Genomic DNA, 21,212 nt, shown 5'->3' with positions numbered 1-21,212 from the left:
CTGCTCTTTCCCTTCTTTCTTCTCTTCCCTCCCTGAGAACGACATGGAGGCGGGGTGCGGGGAGGTCCAGGCTCCTCTAAGAATCCCACAGAGCCATGGATCCCCTCCCTGAAAGGGTGTGCACCCACACATGCAATGTGCCCACCAAGTCCGTGAGTCTGTGGGCCTCATGGGAACGTCTCCCAAGACCTCCCCCACTTTACCCCACTCCCGCAGCTGCAGCGGGGTGGTCATGAGAACAAGTGTCCCCTGGGGCCGGTGGCCAGCACTTTTCCCCTGGGGTCAGCCAGTCAAGGTTGGGGCCACTGCCAGAGGGAATCTTCCCCCATCGCCAGGGAGCCAGCTGGCGCCTGCCACGGGATTTTAGCTCCCTGCCCTGAGAGCGGCCTGGCTCCCACACTGGGCCAGCACTTCGGAGGAGAAAGCGGCCCTTTTTCTGGGAACAGTGCCTGGTCGATGCATCCAGCCCTCTGCCCGGCACCCAGCCTACCCCATACACACCCTCTCCCAGAAGGGGGAGGCTTCATCACTACTGATCCTCAACTAGGTGGCATTTCTTAATGGGAGTCTTTTCTTAGGAAGAGCACAGGCTTCGCTGCCTGAGTGCCCTGAAAAATGGGCACATCCCTCCTGCCTTGCACAGTGGGCCCGTGCATGAGAGGGGTATAGAAAACACCACGCACCGTCCTCGCAGGCATATTATCTCCAGAAATTGTCGTCTGTGTTGCTTCATATTCCAGAACCCTTACTTCACCCTGAAGGGTGAGTTATAGGACTTTAAAAGTCTGTTTTTAGCGGTTTCCCTTACAGCTGGCGTGGGCTGTTTGAACACAATAACTGCATTTCCTGTAGCGTGCGTGCGACTTGTCCAGTCATTCTGTAAATATTTTTTGAGCCCTTCACTGGGTGCTGAAGCTTTTGGGGGACCCAGGGAAATGAAAGCCAGACTCCCACGCTCTGGGGCTCCACCACCTGGTGGGGAGCTGAGCCCGGCCTAGAGGCACAGTCTGGGAGGAACCAGAGCCACACACACCAGCAAGGGTGCAAAGACAGAGGTCGGAGATCGGAGGCCGGCGGGGCCCTCAGGAGAGGAGGAGGGCTGTAGCCCTTCTGGAGGGCAGCTGGGGGAGCCCCGAGAGGGCATTCTGGTTGGAGTCATGGCTGGGCAAAGGCCTGGAGCCGAGACACAGCCCAGCCAGATCCACACCCTCTGGTTGAAGCAAACAGCCTGGATGAGCTGAGGCAGCTGGGCCCTGGGGAGCTGGAGCGCCCTGCTCCCCAGCGTGTGGCCTTGAGCAGATCCCTTTAACTCCCTGGGCCTCAGTTTTCTCATCTGTGCAAGGGGGACAGTAATACCTTCTTTCCAGGGCCATGAAAAAGGACGGCAAGGACGTGTGTGTATAAAGCCCCAGCACGGCGCTTGCTGCCAGTCGGAACAGTGAGTGGGACTACGCTTAGCCAAAGAGCTTGGACTTGAGCTGTGGGCCAATGTCAGAGCCACCAGACCCCTTGCCAGGGTTTGCCTCCCTCTGGGAGCCCTGGAGGAGGAGGAGGAAGGAGAGGGAGAGACCTAGGGAGGGGGGGGAGGGGGGAGGGTTCAGCAGGGACCCAAGCAGGTCCTCCATGCTGGCTGCCCGCCTGCCTGGGGCCCCATCCCCGCCAGCATGTGGGCTTGGCTTCTGAATCCACCAGATCCAAGAACGGCTCCAGGGTTTCCACTTAAATCCTCCTCAGCAGCACTGCAGGGCCCGTCCACCCCCGGGTGGGAAGACTGGGGCAGGGCAGATGGAGATGCACAGCACTGGCCCCCTCTGTCTCTCTCCTCCCTCCTTCTCCAGTCTGGCTGCCTCTGTCTGTCCCTGTCTCCGTCTGTCTGCCCGTCTGTCTCCCTCACACATGCACACATTGGCAGAACACCTCTCACAGTGACTAATACTTTCTGTCTCAGGAGTCCTCCTACCTTCATGACATCAGGCATGGGGGATGCAGGCAGAATCATGATTTTTTTTCAAGCATAGCTGCCCATTTTTTGCAGCCTCCCCAGAAGTCTTGGAGGCAGAGCTGCTGACCAGGGGCCTGTGACCAGGCTTTTGCAGGATATGTGGAGGGGAGGGGTGGGCAAGGGGTGGACCCCAAACCAGACAAGGCCCAGCTCGGCCCCCACTCCTCGCTGGTTGAACCTGCCTTCCTGGGGCCCAAGGTTTGGAATTTCCAAGGCGCCCTCAACTCTGCTCTCTCCCCTTGGCCCCCATTCCCTGTGTTCCATGTCCTCGGGGTGCCCCTGTTCATTCTTTCCCCTCCCTCTGACGCACACTGCCTTTGCTTACACCCTGGTAGCCTCTGCTCGGTTTGCGCCTCCACCTCTTCACAAGCACCCTCCTTCAGCCCCCTCCCTCTTTGGATGCCAAACTCTCTCTCCTCTGACTACATCTCTTTCCTTTCTGGACCTTCAATAGCTCCCCAGTGCCCACCAAGTTCTAACATTTTAGTTTAGGATCCAAGGTCCCAGCCTCTGATCTCCCTGTCTCCTCTTTCTCCCTCCTCTTCCCAACACAGACCCTTTCCCCCAGCACACCGGCCTCCTCACTGCTCTCTCCTTTCCAGCCCCCGAGCCCTTGCTCGTGCTGTTCCTCTGCCTGCGAGCCCCTTCCCCAGGCCCTGACTTTTTATGTCAAATTCTATTCTTCTGATAAACGTCCTCTCTTCGATAAATGTCCTCTCTTCGCTAAAACCTTCCATTATCCCTCCAGGCCGAAGGGACCCACCCCTTCTCTAGATCTCCAGTAATATGTATCACTTTCTGTCCTGTGTTGTTATTTTTCTTTAAGTATCAGCCCAGCTAGCCTCTAAGTACCTTAAGAGGGAGATGCATCTTATTCTTTAACCACCCAAAGTACCAAGCAGCAGAGGGGTTGGTACCGAGTAAGTGCTCAGAAAATAATTGGCAAATGGATGGCTGTACCTCTTAGGGTCACACATGCAGGCTGCTTCTGTCCCCCAAAGGTGGGGCAGGCCTGGCGGTCACCACACACCCATGTGCTGTCTCTGTCCAGGCTGTTATTAGGATTATGCTAGGCTCTTCCAATGAGCTAGAAAGTTCCTATATTTTCCTTGCTCTGGAACAATTTGTAGATTACAAGACTAGCTTTGGGCTCCTCGTGGGGTAGTTTTTGTCTCTTCAGGTTTTTTTTGTTTTTTTTGTTTTTTAAAATAAATAAATATTTATTTATTTATTTATTTATGGCTGTGTTGGGTCTTCGTTTCTGTGCGAGGGCTCTCTCTAGTTGTGGCAAGCGGGGGCCACTCTTCATCGCGGTGCGCGGGCCTCTCATTATCGCGGCCTCTCTTGTTGCGGAGCACAGGCTCCAGACGCGCAGGCTCAGTAATTGTGGCTCACGGGCCTAGTTGCTCCGCGGCATGTGGGATCTTCCCAGACCAGGGCTCGAACCCGTGTCCCCTGCATTAGCAGGCAGATTCTCAACCACTGCTCCACCAGGGAAGCCCTTGTCTCTTCAGTTTCATTGATAATTATTGGTCTATTCAGGTTTTATGTATTTTCTTGAGCCAATTTTGTTCATTTATATTTTCTTAAAACACCCATTTCATCGAGTTGAAAATATGTTGCTATAAAACTGTAGTTTTCTCTAATTAAATATTTATTGATATCCATAGTCATAGGCCTTTTCTCATTCCAAATATCTTTTCTTTTTTTCCTCTGATAGGAATTCCTAAAGGTTTTTTTCTTAAGTGGTCTTTTCAGAGAATCAGCATTTGATTTTTAGATATCAGCTACTTTTTCCTTCTTCCCATTTTCTTAATTTCTACTTTTGTTGATGATTTCTTCTTTCTTTGGTTTTATTTTATTTTTTCTTTTCTAACCTCTTGGTTTAAAATGCTTAGTTACTTTTTAGTCTTCCTTGTTTTCTGAAGTGCATTTAAAGCTGTAATTTTCCTCTAAGTACCACTTTGACCTCAAAACAGGGGGTTTTATTATTGTCCATTGTTGTACAATTCTAAATTGTTTGTGATCTCTGCTTTGCTCTTTTACTGGAGAATTGTAGAGCACTATACCTTTTTAGATTTTCAAGTGGATAGTTTCTTTTATACTCATATTTCTGTTCATTTCTGATGACCCATATGACTTATGCTTTCTGGAATTTGTTGAAATTTTTATTTATGGCCTAATATATGGCCAATTTTTATGACGATTTCACGTGTGTTTGAAAATACTTATTTATGGTTTTGAATGTAGAGTTCATTCTTTCAGTCTCTCAGATTACATTTATGAATTGTATTATTTAATGATAAATCATTATTTTGGGAGCCACTTGTTCTGTCTCTAAGGGAGGACTGTTCAATTCTCCCACAATGATTGTGGGATTTGTCAATTCCTACTGTTTTAAAAAATTAGTTTTTTATACATATATATATATATTTTAGGCAACATTCTTATATGCTTATGACTCATGACTTTGACATTTCTTGATGCTGTACTTTTTCCTATTATAAATACCCTGGTTTGTTCTGTTTAATTCCTTAGCCTTGAATTCTGTTTTGTGGATGCATGTGGCTGGCATATCCTTTTTTATCTTTTCATTTTTCATTCTTTCTGTGTCATTTTGTTTTATACGTGTCTTTTATAGTAGCAGACAAGTGGATTTTGTACTGAGTATCTGCTTTTAATGGGTGCATTTAACCCATTTGCATTTACTGTCATTCATCATAGATTTATTTCTGCCATCTTATTTCATGTCTACTTTTTAAACTTTCTTATTTTTGTATAGTTTCATTGGATTGGTCCCATTTACTTAGTCCTGTTTTTCTTTCCTCTAATGATTAGGAAGGTTTTTGTTTTTTTTTTTAATTTATTTATTTATTTATTATTTATTTTTGGCTGTGTTGGGTCTTCGTTTCTGTGCGAGGGCTTTCTCCAGTTGCAGCGAGTGGGGGCCACTCTTCATCGCGGTGCGCGCGCCTCTCACTGTCGCGGCCTCTCTTGTTGCGGAGCACAGGCTCCAGACGCGCAGGCTCAGTAGTTGTGGCTCACGGGCCCAGTTGCTCCGCGGCATGTGGGATCCTCCCAGACCAGGGCTCGAACCCGTGTCCCCTGCATTAGCAGGCAGATTCTCAACCACTGCGCCACCAGGGAAGCCCGATTAGGAAGGTTTGAGTTTTATTTCAGGTGGTTATTCTATATACATATGTGTGTGTATACTTATGTTTTTCTACCAACATCTGGATGTAATCAATATCTTTAAACTCTTCCCAGATAAGGCAAGCACTTTAGTAATGACTTATTTTTTCCCAGCCCATACCCTCACATGTGGATCATCATAGATTTTAGTTCTAAATTGCCATTCATTTTCTTCAAGTTGTGCTATAATATTTATTTAAATTTAACTCTTAGGTTTTGCTGTTTCCTTTGCATACCATTGGTACCACTCATCTTTCTCTTTCGTGGATCTATTTTTCACTTTGCTGGTGTATATCCTCCAAGAATTCTCTTAGAAACTGTGGGTAATGTAATTTCTAAGGCCTTCAATGTCTGAAATGACTTTTTCTCCGTTCTAGAGGGTCCATTTTGATTTTCAACTCCCTGTTGAATCGTTTTTTTTAAGTTCTGAATGATCAGATTTTTAAATATCTTAGACCTCTAGTTTTTGTTTTGGGTAATATACACCCTCAAAATCTATGAGCATATTAATTACAATATTACCTGAATGTCTTTTGCTATTCAGTTCAGGCCTCCCCATCCCCACTTCAGCCAAATCCATGCCATTTTCATCTGTTTTGTTGATTGCATTTCTGAGTGGGATTTACTTAGGACCAAAGGCTCCACTCCCTCTGGGTGAAGGTGCAGTCTTCGTTCCCCACCCCCTCCCTAGGAAATTGGGGAAACTGCCTCAGTCATCCCACTGGTCCTCAGCTGTAGATCTTATTTTCTTAGCCCCTTCATTTGATATCCAGACCAAAGAATTCTAGGATATCAGAACTCAATCCTGAAGACCCAGGAGCCCTGCCCCGCCTTTCGTCCATGAGGAGACTGAGGCTCTTGTGCGTGGGGCACAGCCAGGGTCCGTGTGTCCGCCGAGCCTTGCCGCTCTGCCATGCTGAGTGACTCAGGAGCATGTGCAGGGGCGACAGGCTGTGGGGACGAGGTCACTTTCTCAGGCACGATCTCAAGGTGCCTCCCGAGGAGACGTGGCTTCCTGGAGGTCCTGGATAGCCCGTCCTGTGGCTTTCCTTGCCATCCACATACATGTAGATGGATATATCCTACATCTGTATCTCTTGCCCCTCTTCTAAGTTTCTGACTTAAGTCTGCAAATGCCTATTTGAAACCCACATAGGTGTCTGAGAGGTTCTGAAGTGTGTTTAAAAAACTCAGCCCTCCCAACCCTCTTTTTCATCATCTTCCCCACCTTGGGATATGACACCACCATTCATTTGGCTCAGGCCCCAGACAGCCGCTGTCCTCAACACTCTTCTCTCCCACTCCCACGTCCACACATTTCCACCCAGAATGCCCCGCTCCTGTTGGCTGTGTCTTAGAAAGTGGCCTAAATCTGGTCACTTCTCACAGCATCCACTCCATCCCACCCTTGGTCCAGCCCTCCATCTGGTCACTTCTCACAGCATCTACTCCATCCCACCCTTGGTCCAGCCCTCCATCCTGTCTTGCTGGTTATGGCATAACCTCCTACCTAGCGCCGCTGCTTCTACTCTTGGTCTGGGTTTTCCCAACAGCCAGGATAAACTTTTCTAATGTCCTATAGATCATTTCGCTCATTGGCCCAGTCTCTGCGGTGGCCCGTTTCTTGCTTAGAATGAAGTCAGCCCTACCCCGGTGCAGCAGCCCACCCCCCCATCACCTGCCTCCACCTCCTCCCTCTCCTCCGCTCACCAGTCCCTCCGCTTCCCCAGGCCAGCGGGCCTGCCCTTGCACATCTCCACGCACTTGTTCCCTCTGCCAGGAGTGCTCTTGCCCTCGGCCACGTGGCTCCCCCTCCCCCCATCGTTTAGTCACTGTTCAAAAGCTTCTCCTAGAGACGCCATCCTTCCCTATCCAAAACGACACCAACTTCTTCCAGTTTCCTTCAACTGGTGCCATTGTTCTTCATAGTATGTACTCATCTTTACTAGATATAATATGATCCATTCATTTATCTGCCTTCCTATTAGAGTATATGTAAGTCCTATGGGAGCAAGGATTTTGCCCCATTCCCCCTGTATCCATAGTGCCTAGAACACTGCCTGACACACAGTAGGCTCTCAAATATTTCTTGAATGAATGGATGGATGCATGAAACCGAATAGACTTCACATTCATCTATTCATTTATTCATTCAACTACTATTTGAGTCCTGTTTGTGCCAGGCTCTGAGTAGACGAGTGACATACAAAACAGGTCCCTGCCTCTGGGAACTGACAGTCCAGCTGGGGGCCTTTTCAATGGGCGGTGAGAACAGCGTCATGAAGGGTCTGTATGGGGGTGGTGAGCGTCACGGGGGCTCAGGAGCAGAATTCTGTGAGTCACAGCCTGCTCACCAAGCTAGGGGAGCAGAGAGGAGGGGTGGCTGGGGGAAGGAGTCCCAGGCCCGGAGTGGGGAGAGGCGCCCCGGGTAAGGATACAGGCTCACAGCAGACGCCCCTATAGGGCTTCTCTGTGCCAGCACTGCTCCGAGGGCCTGAGTACATTAACTCAGAACAGCCCCAACGAGCCCCATTTTAGGAAGAGGAGGCACGGAGAAGCGAGCTTGCCCAGGGTCACACTCCAGGGATGAGGAGCCAGACTCAGCCCCGAACCCGGCTTCGGAATCCGTAACCAGCCGCTCCGCTGCGTGCAGGAGACGGGAAGTGGGTCTGGGGCACGGGCTTGCAGGCCGCTGAGGGGTTCAGATTTCACAACGCCCACAGCGCTGGAGCCGGCCAGGCTTGCAGGTCTAAAGGGAGACACCCCCGCCCCCTACGCCGCTGAGGCTGTGACCTCTCTCTGAAACAGTCAGGGAGAGCATTTGATCTTTGGAGAACAGCGGTGCGGGTAGTGAGAGGAGATGGATGGGCTGGGGAGAAGAGCCTTTGCGGAGAGGTTCCCCCCGCAGCCTCCGTGTCCCCAGCTGCCTCAGCTCCCACATCCCACCACCCTGTAGCAGCCCCATCCCAGGTGGCGAGGGCCCCGGCTCTCGGGGGTCTGCTCCTTCTCCTCGCCCTGCCTGGTGTCTGTCCGCACAGGGACTGAGGACACTTCCTGACCCGGGATGGCCTCCTGGGGCTTCCCTCAGGCCTGTCCCAGGGCTCTCCTCCAAAGGAGCTGCAAGGTAGAGGCATTGTGTCCAATTTTTTTTTAAATTTATTTATTTTTATGTTTGGCTGCGTTGGGTCTTCATTGCTGTGCGCGGGCTTTCTCTAGTTGCGGCTAACGGGGGCTACTCTTCGTTGCGGTGCGCGGGTTCTAGGCGCGTGGGCTTCAGTATTTGTGGCTCACGGGCTCTAGGCGCGTGGGCTTCAGTAGTTGTGGCACACGGGCTTAGTTGCTCCGTGGCATGTGGGATCTTCCCAGACCAGGGCTCGAACCCGTGTCCCCCGCACTGGCAGGAGGATTCTTAACCACTGCACCACCAGGGAAACCCCATTGTGTCCATTTTACAAAGGGGAAAATGGAGGCTCAGAGAGTCAGGTGACTTTCCCAAGAATCAGCTTGTAAGGGCTGCAGCAGGGCTCCAAGCCTAGGTCTGGGGACTCCAGAGGGATTTTGCAGCAGAGCTGATCACGGGCTTTATGAGGCTATTCTGTAGGCAGAGAATTAAGGCCCAGGGAGCAGCGTGGGCTGGAGTCAGTGGGTCCACAAAGGAGTCAGTTAGAGCCGCACACTGAGGTGTCTGAGGCCCCGCTGGACCCTTACCAAGCACAGCCTGGAACCTCTTGGGGAGAGCTCGATGGAGCCACCCCAGGGGCCACAGCAGCAGCCTGGGGGTCCACAGGCCCCAGGGGCTCCAGGGTGGGTGGTGACAGCCCCTGAGCAGCCTCATCCCACCCCAGTTCTGGACACAGCCGGACAGGAGGAGTTCAGCGCCATGCGGGAGCAGTACATGCGCACGGGGGACGGCTTCCTCATCGTCTTCTCGGTCACGGACAAGGCCAGCTTCGAGCACGTGGACCGCTTCCACCAGCTCATCCTGCGCGTCAAGGACAGGTGAGGGCGGCCAGGCCGGGACCTCCCCATGCCTGGCTCAGGGTGGGCTCTGTCTGTCTGTCTGTCTTTCTCAGATCTTCAGGTGAAAGCTGAGGTTCGAGGGGGCAGAGCTGCATTCAGACCTTGGTCCCTCCGACTCCTACCAGCTCCCACCCTAGTTCTTTCCACCCAGCCAGAGGAGTCTACATGCAGCCAAGGCCTCGAGGCGTCAGCCCCCTCCCATCTCTCCTAAACTGTCCCCACCGATGAGTCAAGGAATCATAAATAACAGCTGTTTTTCAGCTCCAATGTAACCAGATTTTATTACAGTCAAAGAAAAAGTGAATTTTCTCTCCAGCGTACATTGTAATTGGTTACATCACATTTGACTGTGAGATTTCTAAGCCCCTATTAAAGGCTCATGTTTTCCTTAGCATAATATGGAGTGGTTAAATAATTTGGAGCCTGTTTTAAGCCCAGCTGGTCTTTTCAGTTAATTGGCTCTTAAAGAGGCAATATAAAAGTAAAAGGACAAACTAATAGGAAAACAGCAAGCTTTGAACAAATCTCGAAAATTCAAAATTTTCGAAAATTTCAAAATTCGAAAAATCCAGTTAACACTTATCTCAAAGGCAAAGTGTTAATAACTTTTCAAGGTAAAGGGATATACACTCACACACACATGCACACATATACACATAGAGCTCCAAGAGACAAATGTGGGTTAAGCCCCTGACTATAGGAATCTCTAAAGAGAAAACATACATGACACAGATACGGTAAAATATTCAACCTTCTTGCTAATCAACAAAGTGCAAGGAAGAAGGATAAAGTACCATTTTTCACCCATCAAATTATAATTTCTTTATGAAAATACTCAATGCTGACAAAGACTGGCATTTCATTCGCTTTGGGACAGCAGTTTGGCCCCATGTGTCCGCGGGAATCTTTAAGGCAGACGTGCCTCTTGATCCCTCCCTTCCACCCTTGGGAGCCATCCTGATTTTGCAGCTGCCATTTATTGAGTGGCAACTGTGTGCCAGCCCCTGGCCCTCTTCACAAGTCACTGCTGATGGCCACAGCATGATGGCCTGCATGGGTGGTGTGTCAGGGTGACTGGGAGATGAGAGGAAGCAAGTCTGGGGACCTGGCCGCCGGCCCAGTCAGTGCAGAGCCAGGGGATTTCCAGGAGGGCCTCCACTCACCTTGCAACGGGCCTGAGGCTTCAAACCAAGGCAGCCAGCAGCCCCCGGGTCCCTCTTCCATTCCAGGAGATGCGGAGGGAAAGACTCTGAAGTCAACCCAGGCCCATAGGGAGGTGCTGTGTGCTGTGTCAGGCCTGAGGCGTAGGTGCCCCGCCTTCACCAAGGGAAGCTCACGAGCTGCTGTTCCTTTTTTTCCCAGGGAGTCATTCCCGATGATCCTCGTGGCCAACAAGGTCGATTTGATGCATTTGAGGAAAATCACCAGGGAGCAAGGAAAAGAAATGGCCACCAAACACAATGTAGGTGGTGTGTGCGTGTGCACGCGCGTGTGTGCGTGTGTGCGCGCGTGTGTGTGTGTCGGGGTGAGGGCTCAGGGGCTGTCAGTGCCCCCTCACTCCTGCAGTCCTAGTCTATCGGAATGAAACACAGGCCTCCTAGGTAGTGGGCTAGATCCACATAGAGGCACATGTGATGTGGGATATTTTGTGAAACAAGACAGCAGGCCAGAGAGAAAGCACCTTCTTGGCAGTCATTAGAGGCCCCGCTGTGGGGAGCAGGTACCTTCACCTCCCGGCCCCGACGCAGCAGGTTCCTCGCTGGGCTGCGCAGAGGCTCGGCTTCTGTCCCTGTCTCTGAGCCAGTGCCTGACTGTGCTCAGAATCGTCACATCAGCCACCTTCACTGAGCCCTGCTCTGTGCCAGGCATTGGGCTGGGGGAGCATCTACTCCCGGCAACCACACGCTGAGCTAGGCACCACTGTCTCCATCGAGTGATAAAACAGAGGTTTGCCCAGGCCCACACAGTGCACATCAGCAGACATCTTCGGGTTGTTTTTTTTTTTTTTTTTTTTCAGTTCATTGTGATGCCCCTTTGCCCACTGGATGGTGGGGTCACTGGGCTTCTTCCCACCCCTCCCCCCGCATTAGCACAGCCATGCCCCAGCCTCAATGGTCAGTTATGTAGAAGTTCACCCAGCCTCCTGGAAAGTCTGCAGGGTTGCCCTTTCCCTCTGCCCAGTGGGCCCAGCTCCGTAAGTAGAGGGAGGGGCTCACTGCGAGTTCGTTTTGCTTGTCTCTGCCTTCTGTGTTTATTCACATGTTCATTCAACAGTCCTAGGCCCTGGCAAACAAAACTCCTTGCCTCAGGGTGCTTGCTTCTAGAGACGGCAGCAAATTAGAGCGTGTCAGAAGGTGACATGTGCTCTGGGGGAAAGTAAATCAGGGAAGGGGGTAGGGAACGTGGAGTGGGGGGCTGCTTTTACAAATAGGTGGTCAGGGAAAGCCTTACTGGAAAGGTGCATATCAGTGAGGACTGACAGGAGGTGAGGGAGTGAGTCCTCTGGATATCTGGGGAAAGAATGTTCCAGCAGAGGAATAATCAGTGCAGAGGCCCTGAGGTGGGAGTTTGAGGAACGGCAAGGAGGTGAAAGGAGGCCGGAGCGGCCAGAGCGGAAGAAGTGAGAGGAGTGAGTAGCAGGAAGTGAGGTCAGAGCGGAGGGTTTAAGGCCTTATGGGCTTTTGCTCAGAGTGGAGGGGAAACCACTGGAGGGTTTTGAGTGAGGAGTGACACGGCCCGACTCATGGCTGAACAGCTTCCCTCTGGTGCCCATGTGGAGAAAGGTCTTTGAGGGCTGCACCGTAAGCCGGGTGCCGGCTGACGTGGACCCGCGTGGTCCCCGTGGAGGTGGCAAGGAGCGGGTGGATTCTGGTGTCTTTCTGAAGGCCGACAGGATTTGCCCACAGACCGGATGTGGGGTGAGAGAGAAAGGATTTGAGGAGGATGCCAGGGTTTGGGGCATGAGGAACTTTCAGAAGACTGGAGCTCCACTAGCCGGGCAGGGAGACTAGAGCACCGAGGACGTGAGGAAGACCAGGAGCTTTGTTTTAGATGCTTAGCTTGAGGAGCCGAGGGCATAATCAAGTGGAGGTGTCCAGACAGCTGTCAGCTACACCATCTGGAGGTACATATTGGAAATCAGCAGCATGTGGGTAGAATCTAAAGCCATGAAACCAGAGTAAATCTTAAAAGTTCTCATCGCAAGAAAAAACAGTTCTGTAACTATATATGATGGATGTAACTAGACTTCTTATTGTGGTGATCATTTTGCAATATATACAAATATCGAATCATTAAGTTGTACACCTGAAACTAATGTATGTCAGTTATACCTCAATTTTGTGTGTACATATAATTATGTATTTATGTATACACACACACAGAGATAGAGAGAGAGAGATATACACACAAAAAGAAAAAAGCCATGAAGCCCAGGGGAATGGGTGTAGATAGGGCAGAGGTCCCAGGCTTGAGGCTGGGGACACTTCAGTGCTGTGGATATGGGGAAATGAGAGGAAGCAGCAAAAGGGACAGAGCAGTCAGTGACATGTGAGGACCAGCGTGGGGTCTTGGGAGCCAAGGAGAGAAAATGCCTCAAGGAGGAGGAAGTGATCAACCAAGACAGGTGTGCTCAGAAGTCTCCAGGTGAGCATGGAACTAACCTCTGGGTTTAGCATTAGACGCAGGCCTCAGACAGTAGCGTGCCCGTGCCCTCCACCGGCCAACATCCTGCACAGAGAGAGGCCAGGAGCCATTCCATCCCGCAGCCTCGGGCTCCACACAGTGAGCTGATGCTAAGAGCCTTCACAGACCCCTGGGTGGGCGGCTGGCTGGCTGGGGACGGGGGCAGGGCGCTGCACGGGGGTAGCAGCAGCCCCATCCTGCAGGTAAAAGGGAATGAGACACGGGGGGCTCAGTGAATTCTGGGGGCTTCATGGCTGGCGAGGAGTACCCACCCATCCCCACTAGAACCCAGGTCTCCAGTCTCTCAGCTGACCTTGCTCCTACAGCGAACGCTGCTGCCTCATTTATCTTTCGACCAAATGACCCTGTGAGCTACCGTCCTAATTTTAGAGCTCATAAGGCAAGTTCTTCTTTAGCTGACCAAGGCAGGTCGCCCCCATCCCATGCAGGAAGGTGGCATTTCCTGGCCCTTCGGTGGAGTCAAATAGTACTACCATTTACTGCAGGGTTTCCCTAAGTTTAAGTCTTGTTACTACGACACCCTAGAATTCTAAGAACCCAGATAATGCACATCAGTGTTTCTTCAGAAGCAGTATCCCCAGAAAGAAAGTGGAGGCGTCTGGGGACCTGGGCGTACTACAGCGGGTGGGCTTGTGAGCAGGCAGCAGAGGTCGGAGGCCCCAGGAACCTGGGACTTATGAGCTGGCAGGATTATAGGATGTGAAGAGCCTCCGGGTAGGTCCCAGCCCCAGCTGCCCTCCCGCTTCCCCGCTGAGTGAGTGTGCACAGGGAAGAACGCTGTCCTGCCCTCACAAGGTTGCACAGGACTCTGGCTCCCAGGAGCTATTGGGGCACCTGCCACGCCTAGAAGAGGCTCCGCAGCGGACCTCAGCACCTCTACCTGTCCGTGCCAGGCCATGTGGGAAGTGGAATGTGCACTTGGTCCAGATCTTGATTCTCTGCTGGCCGCCGTGTGGCCTTGGGCAAGTACGTCACCACTCTGAGCTCAGTCTCCCCAGCTGTGAAATGGAGATAGCTGCTTACCTCAGAGGATTAGTGAGGTCAGGGACGTTGAGACCTGGGAGGCCAAACAGCCCACAGTCACCTCAGTGAGCCGCCTACGGTCCAGCAGCCTACAGTGGAAGGCAGTTTCCTCTTGGGGTTATCAGAGGCTCAAATATTTGTCAAGTGAAAATTTCGAAGGTCTGAGCCATGTCCTTTGTGCTCTGCCCTTTGTGTCTGGGTCAGCTAGAGCAAGCCCCTGCTTGAAGCCACAGCAGTGTGTGAACATCTGATCTCCCACGATGGTCGTTGATGGGAAGATACTTTATGATGTGTCCTGGGCGATCATTTACAACATGCTCCTCTAAGATAATGACTTACCCTGTTACCCCGGACCCCCATGCATTTAAACTGTTGATCGTTTTTATTTTCTTCGCTGTGCTTTTCCTTTTCAAGCATGTTATAATGAAATGCCTTAATTTTGTAATCAGGAGAAGGTTGCGAAAAATACCAGAGTTCTTCAGTCTAATCGTGATTGGCTTACTGCATCTCATCTAGGGGGTCTGTGCGTGTTGTCCGGAGCCCACACTCTCGCCAGTTGTTGGGGGAGTGGGGATGAGCCTCCTGACTTTGTGGGGTCCCTATTAAAGGAGAAGACCGTGTCCTGACCTCATGGAGCCTTTGTTTTCCTCCCTGTGCCAGTCCGAGGCTTGGGGTAGACATGGCCCTATAGGGTCCCCTCAGCCGCATCTCCCAGTTACTGCTGCCTTCCAGCCGGGTAATGATCCTCAGCCTTAAACATGCAGACACAAGCCTTCTGCAAACATGGCTGAGCTCCGGGCTCATAGATGCAGACCAAGCTCCGGGCTCATAGACGCAGACCAAGCAAGAGCTGGGCCAGGCAGACGGTTGAGGTCGGGGTGGGGTGCATAGACCACCGGGGTCGCCAGGGTGCAGAGTCCTGCCCAGGGCCCAGCCTCGCCTCAGCCTTTCCCACCGGAGTCCCCTCTGGAGGACCTGGGAAGAGGGGCAGAATCCTCTAAGGTAGAGAAATAGACCTCAGAGAGAAAAATGAATAGAATCAGAACATACATCAGTTTGATAAATGAAACAGTCTTTAGTCTTCAAGTGTCTAAAAAGATCATTTTTATTCTATTTTTAGGGGGCTCTTAAATATCTCTGTGACCAGAGAACAAGAGAGAATCAGAAAAGCTGTCAGTAAAACTTTCCAACTTTATAGAGTGAGAAACCACTGAGGGCTTGAGGTTGTAGGAGCCGGGGTTCCATGGGGGCTTCGCAGGGTTCCTCGGGACCTCTGAGAATTTGCCTCTTTAGGGAACAGGACTTTGTAACGCTGTTACAGGAACTCCATAATGCTGCTTTGCCTTCCAGATTCCGTACATAGAAACCAGTGCCAAGGACCCACCTCTCAACGTCGACAGAGCCTTCCATGACCTGGTTAGAGTAATTAGGTGAGTGAGGCTCACCTGCCTGGAAGCAGGGCCTCTGTGGCCAGACGGACACCGGGAAGGCTGGAGGAGCACGGCGCCGTGTCTGAGGCCCAGGCTGGACGGTTCTGGGCCTGGTTTTGGATTTCTTACACTTCTGCCCATCTCTGTCCTTCCCACCTACCTTTGCTCTCCCCGACTCCCAATGGGTGAAGCCACAAGCTAAACAAAGTGCTTTCCTGCGCGAGGTGCCAGCTCAGCCGCCTCCCTGGCCTGCCCTCCATCCTGCAGCTCAGGCTCCCCGAGGGCAGCGCCTCCATCCCGCCCCCGGTGTTCTCCCAACACCAAAGCTGCCAACGCGGTAAAAAGTAGGCCATTCTCCTCTTCCCTGATGTCCGAGCACCCCTTGACATTTCACCGGAACAACCAGCATTCTGATCCCCAGGCTGCAATCACAGAGGCTTTGTGCATGTGTCTCCTTTCCAGCCCCTACCCACTGTCGGTCTCCAAGGAGTGTCAGAAACCCCAGGCTGTATAGTCTCTTGTGGATTCCTTTGCATAGTCAGGTCCAAACCTTAATCATCCCGTGCTTAGATGACGGAGACAGTGTCCTGGCTGGTCTCACTGTCCCCCCACCTTTCCTGTTGCCAAAGTCTTCAACGTACAGAGTGGCCTAGCCAGTGGTTCTCAGACAGCATGCATTTGGTATGTTGTCTTATGCTGACCTGTAGGGCTGTTGCTTAGTCACGGAATCGCCGTGCACTTCCCAACCTGCCGCCTCTCAGCCCCCGCAGTGCGTGCACACACTCACACCCAACAACCTCCTTTTCTCATTATTCCCCAGCGTGGACTGTGGTTTGCAGCCTTCACCTTATGCTTTAGCTGGCAGTCCTGCACTCGGGAAGCAATTTTCTCGTGGGCCTTTGCCTGGAGTTAGGAGATGCTACCACACCAGGAGTGGGTGGTGTCTTGGTTATGGACCTCGAGTTCCAAGGGCAGGTTTTAGACGTAGGAAAAATGAACAGGAAACACGTAAAAAGCTTTTGTGCTCAGTTGACCTGTCATTTTATTTAAAATATGAAACACAGACATAGACGCCAACCCTGTATAACATATAACATAGCTTGTGATTGAAATAAACGTAGCCACTGCATGGGTATCAGGAAGTCTCACCAGTAGCATGACAGGTTTTGCTCTGCCCTCTCTCCCTTCCCACTTCCTCGCCTTAGAGACACGGTCCGGGCCAGCCTCTCTTCCTCCAGCGTCCAGGACAGCGGCCCCCCCCTCCCCCTCCCCCTCCACAGCCAGAACTGGCCTCCCAGCCGCAGACCCAGGGGCAAGGGAGGAGAAGGCAGGGAGAAGCAAAGGCCTTTCTAACGTTGTTATTCTGCCCTTCCTTGTCTCAAAAGGCAACAGATTCCGGAAAAAAGCCAGAAGAAGAAGAAGAAAACCAAATGGCGGGGAGACCGGGCCACTGGCACCCACAAACTGCAGTGCGTGATATTGTGATGGCCCGAGGCCCTGGGCACAGTGACCAGGAACTGGCCAGCCCTTGGGACCCCTCCGCTGCCTAACCGCACTGAAGACCATTCTAACCATGACCCTTGGCCCGAGGACTTGACACAGGAAGGGAGAGAGGGAGGATGGGCGGGAGGAGGTGGAGTCTGGCTTTGCTGGAAGGGCACGGGCTGCCCTGTGTCTCAGCAGCAACCGAGAGGCGGCAGTAAACAAAGCAGCATCCGAGTCCCTGTGTTGATGCAGCCCGGTCCCTCCCCGCTCTTGGTGGCTGTGTTGTTTCTTTGAACTACATAGTGTGGGTTTGATGTGGAAGTGTTTCTCCACGTACAAAAACAAGCCATGATCAGGCCCCCCCCACCCCACCCCCGGTCCACAGTGTCTGAGCTTGGGTGTCTTTTGTAGATTTTTAAATTATTTTAGGGATTATTATTTTATTAAAGGGGTCTGTGCCCACTGCCTGGTGAAGTTTCAAGTCTTCAGCAGACCTCTTCTATAACATGTCTGGAATATGGTTGTTTTTTAACTGAATTTTCCCAGCCGTGCCAAAACGCAGCTCAACATGAAAGCAGAGTGACCGAGAGACCAGAAGTTCACGGGGACCGTGGCTGGAGGCCTCGGGAGAAACAGAACCTACTCGTGGCCTACTATAAACTGGAGAGAAGAGAGATGTGTGTACCCAGAAGGTTTTACTGTGGTTTGAGGATATGCAGATATTAGGAAACAAAATTTTGTTTTGCTGAGGGGAGAGGCGGGCACGTCAGTTTTAAAAGGGCTTCTCATTACCCTGGAAATATATAAATTTTAAGTAAGTTTACTGGAGTCACAAAAGTGTTCGTGTATTTTTCAGGTGGTGTGGGTTAAGTTCTGTGTTCTTCGCAGCCATGGGAGAGGGCTTTCTCCCATCACCTGTGCTCTCTGGTGCCTCTGATACAAACACACTGAACAGGCGTGTACGGTCTCTGCGTCGAAGTCAGCTAACACGGACACCATCTAGAAAACTCTAGTTCGTGCTAAATCTGAACCAAAAATGATCCAGTACTGTTCTTACTAAAACAGCACCAAGACCTGAAGCCATTTTCCCTTTGAGTCAACTGACTCACTTCTTAAGCCCAATAAATGAGCAAAACCCCTAGAAGCATTTGCAAACTTAGTATTACAGCCTGCCTTTCTGGCAGGAACTTTTATTAACCTCTTGGATCTTAACTACACTATATAAGTGGAGGAGAAAGAAAGGTTGGGGTGACGACATGGCTCCCATACACCTGTTTCTACAAGGGGCCAGCCCCCTAGCTTCCTGACGACGCCCACCTGCCTCTCAGGTGCTGCTGGCGTGAGCCAGACCGGGGCGGGGTGGATGGACAGTGCACCCTGGAGAGAAAGTCAAAAGATGAGGCGGCCGGCTAGTGACCTTAGTTTCCATCTGTTACAAATCAGGCCACCAAGCAAACTAGAATATCCCTAGTGAGCGGCCTGGCCAGCATTTGGAGAAAGAAACCCGGGGAAAGTGAGCACTCAGCTGGACATCGAGACACCTGGATTCTTCCCTAGTTTTGAAAATGTGCTGAGTTCGTAACTCAGCAAGATCACCAGCAACGTGGTGGAAGGGGAGCGCAGCCAAAGAGTGATTCTGATGCCGGAAACAACAGATGGGACTTCTGTTTGTTGGAAAATCAAACTTCATTGTCTAAATGGCCCTTTTTTTCTGACCCTGAAAGGAAGGATAACAAAGAATATTCCAGATCAGGCACTTCAGAGCTTCCCAAGATCCTGTAATGTTAATGGGCCTTCTAAACACTAACAGGACAAGGCTCTTTCCAACCGATACGCTCCTCTGAGCCACACCCTAGCAGCCCGGGTGCAGCTGGGTGGCAGCTGCAAACGAGATGAGGAAGAGGCAAGACAGCGGGAAGGAGGAAGGATGGAGATGCGGTGATGGAGGGGGTGGAGGAGCAGGACAGAAGCCCTGCACACGGGGCAGCGTCCGCTTCAGGAAGGTCCCGGGCACGGACCACCACCAGCACCGCTGCCCACTGTGGAGCCTGCAGCTCCCTGACGGCACTGGACGGGGAGGCTTGTTGGAAACAGATCAGTGGACTTAGAACGAAGCCCTTAGCTGTGAATGTAACCAGACAAAGGGATTCCAGCTGCTTCTAGGCCCTCCACCCAACAGGGCAGCGCATCTGCCCCACCCCCGGCCCCATCTTCCAGGACATCTCTCCTGCCCTCAGCCCACAATGCCGGAGGGAGAAACTGGGCAAGGGATGGCCTTCTGCAGCCTCCCTGTTGAGCTAATGGTCAGCCTTCATCTCCCATGACCTCATTTTCCCCATAGGTGAGGTGGGTAAATAACACTTTTAAAAGGCGGTTCTTTGCGTTTTAGAGAACTGTGGATGCTTGTGGCAGTGGCGGCTTCTGGATAGGCCTGAGTGGCACATACCCGAGGGCATCCCCGGTACATGGTCACCTGGCGGGGTCAGCCTGGAAAACCAGTTGGCCGTGCTACTTCCTGACTGTGGAGCCCAATGGGATTTGTGTCTTTGGTGGCATTCTGGTGTTCCCACTGGTTTTCCATCTGAATAGTGCTCCCTTCATGCCCCCTGGAGCACACCCTTCCTGAAATCCTCTCACCCCATGCCTTTGCCACTGTGTGCTCTCAGATTTCCTTCTAACATTCTTCCGCCCCTCCCCCACTTAGAGGACTCTTTTTCTCCCCAGCAAGTAATCCTAGCCATCCTGTCCACCCCCAACCTGGGGTGATGGCCACTGACTTTCCCTCACAGGGGACACTTGGAAGGCTTCTGTTAGGACTTTGCCCCCCATCTTCTTGTGGAGAATGTCTGTCAGCCTGGTGTGGCCTGCTTCACGTTCCTAGGAAGAGTGACCCACTAACATGTGGCAGCTCTAACCCAAAGGCCCCTCGGACGTGTTACAGAAAATCCAGAGCCAGAGACAGTTTCCCTCCATTCGCAGCCCATTGGATTAGAAAGTCCATGTCGGGTTTACTTAGAATGAAAGATACTTGAATTACTGAGCGCCCGTGAGCGCCCAGCTTGTGTTACACAGTGTTAGCTATTGTCTACACAGGTGGCCATTGTCGTGAAATGAGAGTGATGCCTGAAGATCTCAATGATGCTTGAGCCTTTTATGTAACTTTTATTAAGTCTTTGTGTATCCCAACTCATTAATAAAGAAAAGAAGAGGAACACTTGTCCGTCTGATTTCCTCTTACTCAAATATTCCTGACGTTTCGCTGAGAACATTAAATGTTGTCAGTGTCTGGCCCAGAACACTGCCCTCTTGCGGAGAAGACAGCTGGTGACTACGAGGGTTGTCCCCGTCCTGCCAATCTCCTGATGTCCAGCAGCCCTGGATATGGGCTCTGCCTCTGACATTTATGTGCCTTTGAGCAAGTTACCTGCTTTAATCTTCAGCTGCCCTGCCTGTGAATGGGACAATGGTGTGCGCTTCCTAAGTAGATGAGGGCTAAAGCTCAGTGTGGGCATTCGTGGTACAGATCCTAGAAATGATGCTGTTTGTAAAGGACACCGATTGGATCGTCTGATGTTGCTTTTCATGAAAACCGCCCCCTGCCCTCATCTGCAAGATCACAGTCTTTCGTATAATGTGATTACATTTCTCTTTTGATTGAAACTGATGGGTAGTTGACCAAGCTGAGCCTCTTTGGGTCTTTTTCCCAGGGAATAGAGGACCAAAGCCCTCTCTTGGTACTTCTTTGGGTGATGACAGCTGAAGCATGTAAACTTGGAGGCTAGGGGTGCTTCTCACACCCTCTGTGCTGGGGGCAGAGAAGGCCGGACTGCAGACTAGAGTAGGGAGGTGTGGTGTGGCTGCCTGACCATTCACCCCTCCCATGCAGATTTCCTGGGCACCACCACGTGCCAGGCATTGGGCTGGGTGCTGGGTGGTGGTGAGCAGAGCAAAGGGTCTTCTGATAGATCTCCTTTAGTCCTGTCGCCTTTAGTCCCATCCTGACCTACTCCATCAAAACCTGCATTTTAGCAAGATGCCCAGGTAATTCACATGTGCAGTAAAATCTGAGTATCACTGCCCTACGACATCAACCCGGCATTGGAATGAAATCTAGCCTGGACCTGAGGCAGGAGATAGATGGGCCCCAGGCTGAGCAGCTGGGGTTGGTCCCCTGTGGACAGATACTCCAAGATGCAGACAATAGCAGGAGGGAGGAGGAGCTGAGCCCTGCCCAGATAAAAGAAAAAGAGACCACGTATCCCTCATTCTGAGGTCAAGGAGACCGCCCGACTACAACTACACATGCGCAGAAAGGCTCCTCAGGCGCCAAGCAGGGAGGGGGCGCCACCCCATAG

General features: G+C 51.6%; 1 protein-coding gene across 4 annotated transcripts in view; it reads left to right on the top strand.

The window, feature by feature from the left end:
* Positions 1-20,071, top strand: part of MRAS (muscle RAS oncogene homolog) — a 60,544-nt gene extending 40,473 nt beyond the window's left edge. For all 4 annotated transcript variants that reach the window (XM_082393709.1, XM_082393707.1, XM_082393706.1 and 1 more), the window contains 4 exons: positions 9,040-9,193; positions 10,577-10,676; positions 15,293-15,372; positions 16,758-20,071. In XM_082393709.1, the coding sequence (XP_082249835.1) occupies positions 9,040-9,193; positions 10,577-10,676; positions 15,293-15,372; positions 16,758-16,857 (434 nt within the window). In that variant the 3' untranslated portion in view covers positions 16,858-20,071. The remainder of the gene's footprint in view (positions 1-9,039; positions 9,194-10,576; positions 10,677-15,292; positions 15,373-16,757) is intronic.
* The last annotated feature ends 1,141 nt before the right edge of the window (positions 20,072-21,212 follow it).

Source organism: Balaenoptera borealis (assembly GCF_965194805.1).
Source record: "Balaenoptera borealis genome assembly, chromosome: 5".
NCBI lineage: Eukaryota > Metazoa > Chordata > Mammalia > Artiodactyla > Balaenopteridae > Balaenoptera > Balaenoptera borealis.
This window is presented reverse-complemented; position numbering and strand designations above follow the sequence as displayed.